The sequence below is a fragment of the Mauremys mutica genome, chromosome 2 (genome assembly GCF_020497125.1).
Source record: "Mauremys mutica isolate MM-2020 ecotype Southern chromosome 2, ASM2049712v1, whole genome shotgun sequence".
Taxonomy (NCBI): Eukaryota; Metazoa; Chordata; order Testudines; family Geoemydidae; genus Mauremys; species Mauremys mutica.
The window spans coordinates 6,019,204-6,033,538 of NC_059073.1; the positions used below are offsets into that span (position 1 = coordinate 6,019,204).

The window sequence follows — 14,335 nt, forward strand, 5'->3', positions numbered from 1 at the left end:
TGTGTGTCCATCCTTATGGGTGCTCCATTGTAGGTGCTTGCGTCTTGGCGCTGTTGACTGGAGAACTTTGGTAGCAGTGTCCGCTCAGCCTGCACATGAGCTGTCTTCCCTCATGCCCTGCCTTGAGGATAGCCTCCATGCATGGGCTAACCCACCTCAGTGCTTTCTCTGGCACCAGGGAGTATGTTTGGACATTGCCAGGGCCCCCACCATGTCAGGAACCATGGGATGAGAAGTTAAATTTCAGTGACAGGAGATGGGGTTGGGGCAGGTGACAGAGGACGGGTGGAGTTTGATTAGGGTGATGGGGTGGGATTCAATGATGGGATTGGGTTCAGTGATGGGTCGGGTTCAGTGATGGGTGGTGTTTGGTGATGGAGGCGTGGGGATGGATGAGAAGGTGGGGTTGGGTGATGGGGTCAGAGTCAATGACTGTTTGAAGGATGGGGGATGGGGTAGGGTTTACTGATAGGTTATGATTGAGCTCAGGCTGGAATCACCCCTTGCCTAGTGCCTACAGCCAGGAAAGGGTAAATACCCCATATCACACCCACAACATGTGTGATGGTGCTGCCCGTGGGAGCCAGCTGAGGTCACTCAATCAAGGTGAACTGCAAACCAAATGAGGCAAACAAACCCCCAGAAGCTGGTGGTTATTCCAATACTTAGATTTACCAAGCCAGCACAAAACTGCTTCTATAGAACCTCACTGGTTACTTAGAAGTCCAAACCCCGCAGTTCCCTTAAAGTACCCAGCCTTAGGCCTCCATCCAGACACACCTGTCAGATATGATCATGATTCCTGAAAATCTTATCTCATCATATAAAAGAAAAGGTTCTTCCAACCCCAAAGGATCAGCCACATACCCAGGTCCAATTATAACTTAGATCTGACCCAAAATACACGCTATAGCCAATTCTTATTAACTAAGCTAAAATTTTATTAAAAAAGAAAAGAGAGTGTGTTGGTTAAAAGATCAGTATACATACAGATTTGAATTCAATTCCTGAAGTTCAGATACATAGCAGAGGTGAGCTTGTAATTGCCGAAAGTCCTTTCAGATGTTGTTCATAGGTTATAGTCCAATGTCCATATTCAGGGTGGCTCCAGTCAGTGACTGGGGATCTCAATCCTTATGGCTTAAGTGCAAATGATGGATTTTCTGTAAGGTGTAGTCTTCAGATCATGATGTGAGGACGTCGGTAACTCAGCCAGAGGTTAGAGGTTAGTTCCAGGAGTGGGTGGGTGAGGGTCTGTGGCCTGCGATGTGCAGAAGGTCAGACTAGATGATCATGCTGGTCCCTTCTGGGCTTAAAGCCTATGAGCCATTTGCCCGCAGCAGAGTCACAATACAAAGTGCAGTGAATGTCTGTGTCTGCTCAGCAAACACGGCTCTCTGGGATAGCAGGAGGCTGGGGGCAGGACTGAGGGGCATCGGCCGAGCTGTGGGGGGGACACCAGGATGATGACAGCAGACGTACATCAAACTGTTACCACGGGAACTTGGCCGTACTCCTCCACACATTAACAGTCACCTCGCGGCCCAGGCTCGGGGCTGAGCACCGCTTTGTTGCTGCTGCCTGGCTCACAATCACTGTGCACAATATAAGGGTGAAATTCAGCCCTGGCATAAGCGGCTGCAATCCCAGGGCCACCAGTGGAGTTGTGCCCACTTGCACCCGCCTGGCATCTGGCCCTATATCAGCTGTCAGCTCTGCTCTTCCAACCTCCCCGGGCTCCTCAGGGTTGGAGGCGTCCCAGCAGGGCCCAAGCAGCTGCAGAGTTCATGGATGGACAGGCCAAAGCCAGCCCCGCTCTGCTGATGGCCCAGGGCTAGCAGTGACAGCAGGGCAGCTGGAGTTCGGGGGAGGGCTGTGAAGGAGCATTGGGTTGAAGGGGGAATGGAGAACAGGCGCCTCAGCCCCAGGTTGGAGGAGGGGCAGGGGAGCCAGAGAGCGGGTTGTACTCAGAGGGGGGAGCAGGCTGGGGAATGGGCAGTGGGAGGAGGGAAGGGCTGGAAGCAGCAGCAGAAGAGCTGGATTAACCCAAAGCCCATCTGGGGTTTGGAGCCAAGGCTCCACTGGCTCCTGTGGGATCAGAATCACATGGCCTGTAGGGGCAGGGAAGGGGAGGGGAGCCATGGGCAGAACGGTGCGGGATGGAGACAAACGACAGGAGAGGCAGGAAGGGACCAGTGGAGTTTATTAGGTGACAGCGGCTCATTCCTGAACCAACCTCCCCTCTCTGCCCCGAGCGCAGGGCGAGGTGCTTCCCCGCACCATGGACTGTCACTCCAGCTTCCTAGCACTCATCCCCCCGCTGGGTGCCATAGACCTCGACCTCACACACGGTGAGATACTCTGCCCTGCCCGGGATGGTGACGGTGACGTAACGGCCCTCCAGCCCGTTGCAGCAGATGGTGCTGAGGGATCCTGGTGCGATGTCGGTGATGGTCCCGCAGCTGTAAAGAGCAGAAGACAAGAGTGAGAGGCTGAGATTAGGGGGCACAGGCGAGTTGGCAGCAGGACTGACGACCCTTTAACTCTGAGCCTGCAGAGGCCAAAGCACGGAGTGAATGACGGACTGTAAGAGACGGGGGTGTGTCCTTGTTCCCGTCACAACCCAATTCCCACTAGAAATAAGGTTCACATTTCATCAGCCAGGGTCATTAACCAAGGGAGCATTAACCGAAGGACATAGTGGATTCTCCTTCCCTTGGAGTCTTTAAATCAAGACCGGACGTCTGTCTGAGGGCTTGTCTACACTGGCAAGTTGTCGCCAAAAACTACCTTTTGGCGACAAAACAGCGATAGCGCACACACGTCAATGGGACTTTTAAAAAAAAAACCAACGCCCAGTTTTGGCGACAAAGAACTTCCACCCCTGCAAGATACTTTTGTCTTTTCCCCTCCCTTTACTGTCGACAAACAGCCAGTGTAGACACCGCAGGGTTTTTTTTTATTTTATTGGCCTCCAGAAAGTGTCCCACAATTCCCATGCTGCCACTCTGGTGAGCAGTTTGAACACTACTGTCCTGCAGCCAACCCGCCACCCCCTTGCAAGCCCCAGGAATTTGAAATCTCATTTCCTGCTTGCTGGCTTCCCAGAGGGGGGAGGGATAGCTCAGTGGTTTGAGCATTGGCCTGCTAAACCCAGGATTGTGAGTTCAATCCTTGAGAGGGCCACTTAGGGATCTGGGGCAAAAATTGGTCCTGCTAGTGAAGGCAGGGGGCTGGACTCAAGGTCCCTTCCAATTCTAGGACATTGGTATATCTCCAATTATAACCTATTACCTTTATTACTATATGAGCTTCCCAGGTGGCTTTCCACATGAGCATGGCTGGCTATCGCACCGAACGCGCTCCCGCTTGGACCACCACCAAGCTGTTGGATCTGATCAATATATGGGGAGAGGAGTCTGTTCAGTCGCAGCTGCGGGCGAGCCATAGGAATCAGGTCACATATGGGCAAATTTCTCAAGGCTTGTGCGAAAAGGGCTCTGATCGGGACACGCAGCAGAAGATAAAGGAGCTGAGGCAGGTGTACCACAAGGCGCAGGAGGTGAACCATTGCTCTGGTGCCGCACCTAAGACCTGCCACTTCTATAAGGAGCTGAATGCTATCCTCGGTGGTGACCCCACCTCCATCGCCGATAGCCCCGTAGATACTTCGGAGGCAGCAGAAAGAGGAGGTAACCCGGAGGCTGAAATTCTGGATGAAGAAGTCGAGCTAGAAGAGGATGTGGAGCTCCCAGCGGGGTCGCCCGGTGAGGCAGGCAGCCAGGAACTTTTCTCCACTCCAGAAGTGCTCAACGGGGAGCAGGAAAGAGATGAGACGCTAGGTACGTTGCTGTGGCTTGTGTAGGGAATCAAAACGTGGGAGACAGGTAGCATTTTCTGTGAGCTGGACATTGCCCTGTGTAGCTAATCCGCATGGCCAATCAGGGTGTTGATGGACACGGAGACCTGCAGGGGATCCTCCAGAGAGAGGCTCTGGAAAGTTTCCAAGAGGTACCGGTACTTGTTAATCCTCTGCCGCCGATTCCAAGGGACTGCAGCCTTGTTAGTTCCCCCATTGTAGGAAACTGTCCCCTGCCATTTAGCAACCACTGGAGCTGGGACCAAAGCGGCCCATAGTGAGCTGCATATGGAGCGGGGTGAAAGCCACAAGCATGCAGTAGCTGTGCCCTGGTTTCCCTGGTTACCTGCAGCGGTGAGATGTCAGCCAGCAGTGACAAAGTGAAAAAATGTAGGATAATTTTAGAATGCAAAGCTGCCCTGCGAGCCGTGACCGGTTTGTCCATACGCACAAACGCCTCCCCCCACTCCCAACACTCGCCATGACTGGGGTGCCTGTGGACAGGGCCGGCTTCAGCTTTTTTGCCGCCCCAAGTGGCAAAGCAGAAAAAAAAAAAAAAAAGATAAAGCCGCGATCGGTGGCACTTTGGCGGTAGCTCTACCGCCGCCGCTCCATTCTTCAGTGGCAATTCGGTGGCGGGTCCTTCCCACAGAGAGAGACTGAGAGACCCGCTGCTGAATTGCCGCCGAAGACCTGGACGTGCCACCGCTTTCCATTGGCCACCCCAAGCACCTGCTTCCTTCACTGGTGCCTGGAGCCGGCCCTGCCCGTGGAGCCGTGTGCCTGCCTAGAGTCTCAGGGTATGGCTACACTTGCAGCTGTGCAGCGCTGGGAGTTAAACTTGTCTTCGTAGAGCTAAGTAGGGAAAGCGCCGCAGTCTGTCCACACTGACAGCTACCAGCGCACTGTCATGGCCACATTTGCGGCGGCATTGGGAGCGGTGCATTATGGGCAGCTATCCCAGCATTCAAGTGGCTGCAACATACTTTTCAAAAGGGGGGGGTGGAGTGTGACAGGGATCGTAGGGGGAGAGAAAGTGGATTTTTGGAGTGCGGACACTGTGTCAGCTCCCTGCCTTGCAAGTTCTGACCCTGCTCCCTCCGCCACACCTCCCTCCCTCACTGAAAGCAAACAGCAGCTGTTTGTTTTTTCTCACAGACCAGATAAGCAGCCGCTCCCCGAAGGGGACCCTTCCCCTGCCTCCCCCTCCCCCGCACGCTGCCTCTCTCTTCAAGCAAACATTAGCTGTGGGCGTTCCAAAGGGAGCCCCCCTGCCTGCCTCTGCTCATTCACAGCAAACAGGAGCTGGGTTTGGTTTTTTGATAAGCAGCTCCCGGGGCCCGGAGTTCACAACAAAACAAACAGAGGCAGCACAACAAAACAAGGAGAGGAACTTTCACTTAAAAGGATTATGGGGAGTTTCCAGAGGTCAATCACTGCGTAATAAGGTTACTCCTCGTTTACACTGGAGCACCAGCGTCTCAGCCACTCCACAGCAGCTGTTAATCCTCTCGGGGAGGTGGAGTACCTGCAGCGCCGTAGCCACGGAGATACAGTGCTGTACGTGCCTTGCCAGTGTGGACGGGGAGTGAGTTACAGTGCTGTGAGCGGCTTTATTGCACCGTAACTCTCAAGTGTAGCCAAGGCCTCAGAGAGAAAGTGATTTCAGCTAGCAAAAGGCCCTTGTTACCAGGGCCGGCTCCAGACCCCAGCACGCCAAGCGCGCGCTTGGGGCAGCGTCCCAGCGGGAGGGCGGCAGGCGGCTCTGGTGGACCTCCCGCCTGCGGGAGGTCCACCGGAGCCGCGGGACCGCTAGAGCACCCCCCGCGGCGTGCCGCCGTGCTTGGGGCGGCGGAAATCCTAGAGCCGCCCCTGCTTGTTACTGAAATGTTTCAGCCGTTTGCTGGAATGTAACAATCGCTCTTCTGTTCAGCACAGACCTTGAGGAACACACCGTGCACCCCCGCCGACCAGCTTCGGCAGATAAGAACACTAAGCGCAGCAGAGAAGACATGTTCCAGGAGGTGCTGCAGCACGGTGAGAGACAGACCCGGGAACACAAAGAGTGCTGGGGAGCCGAAAGGCAGGACAGCAAAGAGAATGCTGCATTTGCTAGGCGAGCGACAGAGTGGATGATAAAAGTTATGGAGAGTCAGACAGAGATGCTCAAGTCTCTGATAGAGCTGCAGACTGAGCAGATCCCTGGTGCTCCACTGCAGCACATGCAGATGCACAATTCTGTGCCAACCCCACCCTCCTCTATGCCCACACATTCCTTTGCACTTCACAGCACTCCTGAGTTTCCCCATCACTCCACCCCCTCTCAGCTTGCACAATGAGAGCTGGAGCGACACACAGTTGTGAGGTTTTACCTTTTTTAACAATAACCAAAGGCTGAGGTATTTAACGGTCCAGCGTTTTTATTCTGTGTTCTACAAAACCGTATAGCGATCAATTCACCCTCGGGAACAGGCTTCTAAAGCATTTTGTTGCATGGATTTTGGGCCCCAAAATTGTACATGGATGCAGCAGGGAAGCAACTTCAAAGCACACGTGTTACTGCCCCTCATTGTGAAAGTGGTTCCTCAAGGCCTCTCTGATGTTAATAGCAGCCCTCTGGGCTCCTCCGACAGTCCTAGCATCTGGCTGTTCAAACTGTGCAGCCAAGTGCTCGGCCTCAGTGCTCCACACCTGAGCAAACATTTCACCCTTAGGCCTGGTCTTCACTGTGACTTTAGGTCAAATTTAGCAGCATTACCTCGATTTAACCCTGGATCCGTCCACATGACGAAGCCCTTTTTTTCGACTTAAAGGGCTCTTTAAATCGATTTCTGTACTCCACCTCCGACAAGGTGGTTAGCTCTGAAATCGGCCTTCCTGGGTCGAATTTGGGATAGTGTGGATGCAGTTCGACAGTACTGGCCTCCGGGAGCTATCCCAGAGTGCTCCATTGTGACCGCTCTGGACAGTGCTCTCAGCTCAGATACACTGGCCAGGTAGACAGGAAAAGTCCCGCAAACTTTTGAATTTCATTTCTTGTTTGGCCAGCCTGGCGAGCTGATCAGCACAGGTGACCATGCAAAGCTCACACAGAGCTCATCAGCATCATGTGCACGTTGCCAGGGCACATTGCCCGGCCCGTACTTTGTGAGAAGTTTGTGACCATGTCTATGTCCTCATCACTCTGGTCACTGCGCTGCCATCACATCCTTGCCTGGTTTTGTGCGAAACAATCGTCTGCCATTGCTCTGACGGAGGGAGGGGCAACTGACAACGTGACTTACAGGGAATTAAAATCAACAAAGTGGGTGGCTTTGCATCAAGGAGAAACACAAACAACTGTCACACAGAATGGCCCCCTCAAGGATTGAACTCAAAACCCTGGGTTTAGCAGGCCGTTGATTTCACAAAACAATTTGGGTCAATTTCTTGTTTTGATCCACTCCATCTATCTTTTACATCTTGGCTGGCAGCAGACAGTGCAGTAGGGCTGCTAGCCATCGTCATCTCCTGGATGCTCGGCAGAAGATGGGAATGACCTGGCTGAGTCACTCCCATGTCTGCCCAGGCGCCCCGACTGATCTCATCAAGGTCGGCTAAAAGAGCACCCTGGAGTACGATGACGATGGCTACCAATCGTAATGCACCGTCTGCTGCCAAAAGGCAATGAACTACTGCTGTGTAGCAATGCGGTCCCATGTGTGCCAGCACCCAGGAGACGTACGGTGACAGTGAGCTGTGCAGGCTCCATGCTTGCCATGGTATGGCGTCTGCTCAGGTAACCCAGGAAAAAAGGCGCAAAACGATTGTCTGCCGTTGCTTTCGCGGAGGGAGAGAAGGAGGGAGAGGCGGGCCTGACGACATGTACCCAGAACCACCTGCGACACTGTTTTTGCCCCATCAGGCATTGGGATCTCAACCCGGAATCCCAATGGGTAGTGGAGACTGTGGGATAGCTACTCACAGTGCAACGCTCTGGAAGTCAACGCTAGCCTCAGTACTGTGGACGCATGTTGCATCGCAAGAGCAGGAACGAAGTCCAAGCAGAGAGAGAGTGTGTGTGTATGCAGCCATCTTTATTCATTCCCAGCATGCTCTTATATACAACATGATAAGCAATCACAATTGCTAATTAGTTAATTAAACCCACACAGCCGCAGCTGTAACTCATAGGGTAATTATCATTCTACACACCTGTCTACCTATTCACAATTAGCTGGCCAATGAGAACAAGCCCAAAGCCAGCCCTTCACTCACAATTCTCAATCCAGAAGCCTTCAGTATCTCACATTCAATCCCACATCTCCCCCCTTTATTTACAATCAAAAGAAAAGGAAAAAAGGAAAACAAGATAAAAACATTCACCAAACATTTTTAACTTATAACAGCATAACACCACAATCTATCTTAATCAAATATTATGTTATTCATAAAACATTTGCAACTCATAACAGCATAACATTATAACCTATCATAAACAAAACTTTATAAGATCAACCTATATGACCATTCAATCCTTAACATATAATTTCAAAAACATCAAACGAACAAAACAAAACACAATAAACAAATAATGTAACCTCTGCAGGACCCCCCCCCATTTTTTTTTTTTTTTTTTTTTTGAAAACATCCCTCAGCTGTCAGGTGATCAAACTGACACTGAGGGTGGTGGGGGGTCTTAAGAAAAAAAAAACATCAAACCACATGACAATACAACAACAATTCTGGCCAGAAAACAGACAACACAAAACATAACAAGGAACATAAAACATAAATCTTAGTTCTAAATAATAATTGCATGGTACCACACAGATTTTTTTTTTTTTTTTTCAAACACAAAAAATCATCTCAAGTGAGTAATTCATTCATGGAGGATCAGACAGAAAAAGTCCTGGCAGAGCTAACAAACAGCTCTCCTCCGGGGGCTCTGGTTTCGCGACATCTGAGCGCGTCTCGTGAGGCTCCTCCGCATCTGCCTGCCGTCACTCCGGAGGACGCAACCAAGGCCGGACCCACCTCGCTGGCATCCACCTGGGACCCGCATCAGTGGCAACACACACATAACCCCTGCCCCACGTTAGCAAGTCAACTGGTCCTTTCCATATTTGCTGCTGATAATCAAACCATTTGACCGAGGGTCGGGGGGCCGCACCCTGCTCTTCCCCAGTCATCCCGTTGACATGTTTAATCACGGGGGGCACCTGGCTGTTTTTACCAAGATGTAACCAATTAAGAGCTTGCAGCAACCGAGCGGCAGGCGTCTTATCCAAGGCGTCTGCCCGCTCACTGCAAATCCCCCCTTTTTGTCTTAAAAGGAGCGCCTTAAAAGAGGCATGAGCACATTCAATAATAGCGTGTAGTTTGTCTGCTTCAGCCTGAAGGGTTTGGACAAGCAGTTCTTTGGCTTGTAGCTCCTTCTTAATTTCACTCAGCTCAAGAACCGCAGCTCTATAATGACGACGGTTATGTGCTGCATCTACTTTGGCTGCCGCAACCTGCTTTTGAAGGTTATTAACGTTTGACTTTTCTCTTTCGAAGGCAGTCTGTAAAGCTTGAATATTTAGGACTGCTTGAACCCGGAGATTCAGCTGCACCAGGTCTGCCTCTCTCTCTGCTAGTACTGTTTCGAGAATGGTGCTGTGCTCTCGCAAAGCAATGTTAGACTGACCAAAACCAGTGAGCTTCCCCCGTTCATGTTCCAGTTCGAGGGCCAACTTCTTGTTTATTTCTTCCAAAAGTTTTATCTTTCTCCTAGATTCTCGAAGCTCCTGGCTGGTAAGTGAAATTACTTCTTGCAGCTCTTTCTCTGACATCATCTTACTGTGGCTAACAGCCTGCAGCTCTATCTCTAAAGCTTGAATCCGTTCATGGGAAACCTGGTTATTTCCTCCATCAGCGATTTGTGCATCCCGTTCTTTTTGCACTGACTGGAGGTGGCTTTCTAACTCCACTATCTGCTGGTGAACCTGGGATACTTCCTTCTGAAGTCTTGAGCATTCAACATCAATGGACTGCTTTTCACTTCGAAGTTTCAGTAACTCCCGTTTTAATTCTTTCACTTCCAAATCCAGCCGTTTCTTTGTAGATTTTAATTCACTAATCAGCTGGTCCTGTGAACTTGCATCTCTTTGATAAGCTTCCACCATTACCTTTTGCTGTAAGAACTGCTCCTTCAATCGTCTCTGCGCGGTGAGCCATACTGGACTCAGGGAGAAAACCTTCTTATCGCCCTGAGCCACTGATTTCCAGAGCTCACAGCCCAACCGCTCCCAAACAGTATTACTACTCGATTGAACGGAAAGTCCCCCTCTTCGTCCCCACCGCAACAGGCGGGATAACGCATCAGAGGGGAACTTTTCTCCCCACCGCTCCGTGATGCGTATCAAATCTGCTGACGCAGCAGTTCCCATATTAGCTGCTCACTTCTTGGTTCGAGTGTGCCTCCCTTGTCAGATGCCCTGCGGCTTCCAGCCGCTTACTCGAACACCCCGCGGCTCCCAGCCACTTGTCAGGTACGCCTCCTTTCTTCGGACGCCCTGCAGCTCTCAGCTGCTCGCTCGGACGCCGTGCGTTTTTTTTTTTTTTTCTCTCTCTCTCTCTCTCTCTCTCCCCTCCGGCCGCTCGACGCTGGGACTTCAGGCGCGTCCTTCTTTTTCTTTTTATCAATTCAGGCCACCAACACTATCTTCATTCAAGATTGGCAACAGTGGTACTAGTACTTATCTTGTTTTAGTTCTGTTTGCCTTCACGATTTGTCTTCTAGTGACTTCAGTTATGGGTTTAGTTCTTTTTGCATTTCATTCATTTCCTTTGCCTCAGCCTTCTCATACTTTCCTCTCCTTCTCCTAGTGATAACCAGTACAATAATTCCAGCAACAATTGCTAGTACCACCACTACAATGACTGCAATAATACCAGCAGTCAGACGTTTCATGGAAAACTCTGGGGGCTTTTCATCAACATAGTAGATTAGAGCTTGATCAAATTTTAGAGGTTCTTCACTGATGTTTATCTGTAGTGTGAGTCACCTTTGACATCTTTTTCAAAGTAGTAAGCCACGTCAGATATATCCACACTCTTGGCAGACTTCTGGGAAACATTTTGTTTCAGTTCAATAGTGATATAAGGTTTTTCATACACAACATCAGTTATATACTCTGGATTCAGCGAGTAACGCTCCTTAAATTCATTTCTGATGATTACCTTCAAAAGAGAAACATCCACAGCTGTACTTCTCTCACTGTGTTTTGTTTCAATGATGATCCAGCTTGTTCTGACTAGTTCACTGCACTGTAAGTCTGTATCACATCGGGGTCACCATTTGTTGCATCGCAAGAGCAGGAACGAAGTCCAAGCAGAGAGAGAGTGTGTGTGTATGCAGCCATCTTTATTCATTCCCAGCATGCTCTTATATACAACATGATAAGCAATCACAATTGCTAATTAGTTAATTAAACCCACACAGCCGCAGCTGTAACTCATAGGGTAATTATCATTCTACACACCTGTCTACCTATTCACAATTAGCTGGCCAATGAGAACAAGCCCAAAGCCAGCCCTTCACTCACAATTCTCAATCCAGAAGCCTTCAGCATCTCACATTCAATCCCACAGACGCAGTCCGCCGACTTAATGCACTTAGAGCATTTTGTGTGGGGACACACACAATCGACTGTATAAAAATGATTTCTAAAAAAATGACTTCTATAAATTCGATCTAATTTCATAGTGTAGACATACCCTTAGAGTCACACAGATTGTGCAAAGTGCAGCACGCGGCTATGACCACGGGAATATTATCCTTGGTAAGGTCTAGCCTGACATTGAGACACCTCCAGCGAGCTTTCAAACGGCCAAAGGCACATTCGACTACCATGCGGCACCTGCTCAGCCTGTTGTTCAAACGCTCCTTGCTGCTGTCCAGGTGCCCTGTGTAAGGTTTCATGAGCCAGGGCTGTAAGGGGTAAGCCGGGTCTCCCATGATTACTATGGGCATTTCCACATCCCCCACTGTGATCTTGTGGTCTGGAAAGAAAGTCCCCGCCTGCAGCTTTCTGTACAGGCCACTGTTCCTGAAGATGTGTGCGTCATGCACCTTTCTAGACCAGGCTGCATTGAGGTCCGTGAAACACCTCCAGTGATCCACAAGTGCCTGCAACACCATGGAGAAATATCCCTTCCTACAGATGTATTCTGAGGCAAGGTGGTCTGGCACTAAAATTGGCATGTGTGTGCCATCAATCGGCCCACCACATTTAGGGAAACCCATCTCTGCAAAGCCATCCACTATTTTATGCACATTTCCCAGAGTCACGGTCCTGCACAGCAGGATGCAATTTATTGCCCTGCACACTTGGAGTACTACAGCTCCAACAGTGGACTCTCCTACTCCAAATTGATTTGCAACTGACCGATACCAGTCTGGATTCACCAGCTTCCACACAGCGATTGCAACACGCTTCTCTACCGAAAGGACAGCTCTCAATCTGGTGTCCTTGCACTGCAGGTCGGGAGCCAGCTCGGCACATAGCTCCAGGAACGTTGCTTTACACATCCTAAAGTTCTGTACCCACTGGTCTTCATCCCACGCCTGCATGACAATGCGATCCCACCAATCAGGGCTTGTTTCCCTCACCCAAAAGCGACGGTCTACTGTATGCAGCTGCTCTGTGAATGCACGAAGCACTGCTAAGTAGCTGCTGTCCATATCACACTCGGGTGCCTGTGATTCATCCTCTGTCAGTAACTTTACGAGTAACTCTGAGAGTAACTGTGCTGCCATGTGCGATGTCCTCACAACAGCTAACAGCGCATGCGAGAGAAGTGCGGGATCCATCTTCTCTCACTGCAGATGCTGGTGTGCACTACAAAAGAATGACAGCTGGAAAAACGGCGCGAAAGGAAGCCAGAAACCACTGGAGGGCTGGGACACAAAGTGGTGCATGATGGTACATTTTGCACGTCCCAGGATGCGCCACGCTCTGTTTCCGCATTCCCACAACACCTAGCGACGGATGGTGTCGCCAGGCACTGTGGGATATATACCCACAGTCCTTTGCTCTCGCTGTTGACAATGGTGCCCCAAATGTGGACATGAGCTCTTGACAGAGGGAGAAAATGTCGACACACTTTGGCAACTTTGTTTTTGTCGATTTTTCCTCGTTGACATTAGTTTAATCGACAAAGCTTGCCAGTGTAGACAAGCCCTAAAAGATACACGGCAGCTCACAGAGAAATTGTGGGCTCAGTGCAGAATCACTGTGTGAGGTGTCCTGGCCTGTACGATACTGCAGGTCAGACTAGATGATCGGAAAGGTCTCTTCAGGCCCTAGAAATCTATGGATCCCAGGAAAATCAGTTCCTGTTGCCTTGGATGAGATGGTTCTACACGAGGATCAGCTGCGAGTGCAGAGAGAACACGCAGGAGCCTGGAGGGATTATTCTACCCTGCCTTGCCCTGCAGGGGTTGCTGTGCTCAGTGACATGCGGTTCCCCTCCATCCAGGAACTCAGACTACCCCTGGCACAGCAGCCACAGCCTCAGGCAGCTCCCAGGTTAAGACAGAGGTGAAAGTAAGCCAATATGGCCCGGTACGGGGTATTGGCAAGAGCCGGTGCACCGTACTGGGATGGATCGGCTTCTCCTGGTGGCAATTTAAAGGGCCTGTGGCTCCCAGCAGCGGCTGGAGCCCCGGGCCGTTTAAATTGCTGCCAGAACCCTGCTGCCGGAGCCCTGGGGAAGTGGTGGCAGGGCTCAGGCGGCAACTGAAAGGGCCCGGGGCTCCTGCCGCAGCTACCACTCGGGGTCTTTAAATCATCCCTGGAGCGCTCGGACAGCGGCGGCGGCAGGGCTCTGGTGACTATTTAAAGGATCTGGGGCTGTGGCAGCCGCTACTGCCCCAACCCTTAAAATAGCCACCGGAGACCCGCCGCTGCCTCCCCAGGGCTCTGGCAGCCTGGCTCCACGGACGATTTAAGATCTCCGGAAGCCGCTACCACCCCGGGCCCTTTAACTCGTCCCCGGAGTCGCTACCCAAGGGCTCCGGCAGCGATTTAAAGGGCCCAGGGCTCGGCCGCCGCTACTGCCCCAGGCCCTTTAACTTGCCGCTGGAGCCCCCGGCCGCTACCCCAGGGCTGCGGCAGCAGGGCTCTGGGGACAATTTAAAGGGCCCGGGGTGGTAGTGGCAGGCGGAGCCCCAGGCCCTTTAACTCACTGCCCAAGCCCCTGGCTGCCACTGCTACCCCGGGGCTCCGGCAGCAGGGCTCAGGTGGCGATTGAAAGGGCCTGGGGCTCCCACTGCCGCTACCCTTCAAAGCTCCACCAGAGCCCGGGGTAGCGGCAGCAGCCGGGTGCCCCCTCCGATGGCAATTTAAAGGGCCTGGGGCTCCACTGCAGCAGTGGCTGGAGCCCCAGGCTCTTTAAATCACCCCCTGGGCTCCCAGCCACCTCTGCAGCTGGTAGCTCCAGGGCTGATTT

General features: G+C 51.5%; 1 protein-coding gene and 1 pseudogene across 1 annotated transcript in view; both read right to left on the reverse strand.

The window, feature by feature from the left end:
- Nucleotides 1–14,335, reverse strand: part of LOC123365225 — a 111,526-nt gene that overhangs the window by 90,865 nt on the left and 6,326 nt on the right. The window contains exons 4-5 of the mRNA XM_045007931.1: nucleotides 2,310–2,462; nucleotides 1,537–1,595 (exon numbers count right to left, since the gene is read on the reverse strand). Of these exons, the coding sequence (XP_044863866.1) occupies nucleotides 1,537–1,595; nucleotides 2,310–2,462 (212 nt within the window). The remainder of the gene's footprint in view (nucleotides 1–1,536; nucleotides 1,596–2,309; nucleotides 2,463–14,335) is intronic.
- Nucleotides 10,611–12,641, reverse strand: LOC123363714 (annotated as a pseudogene).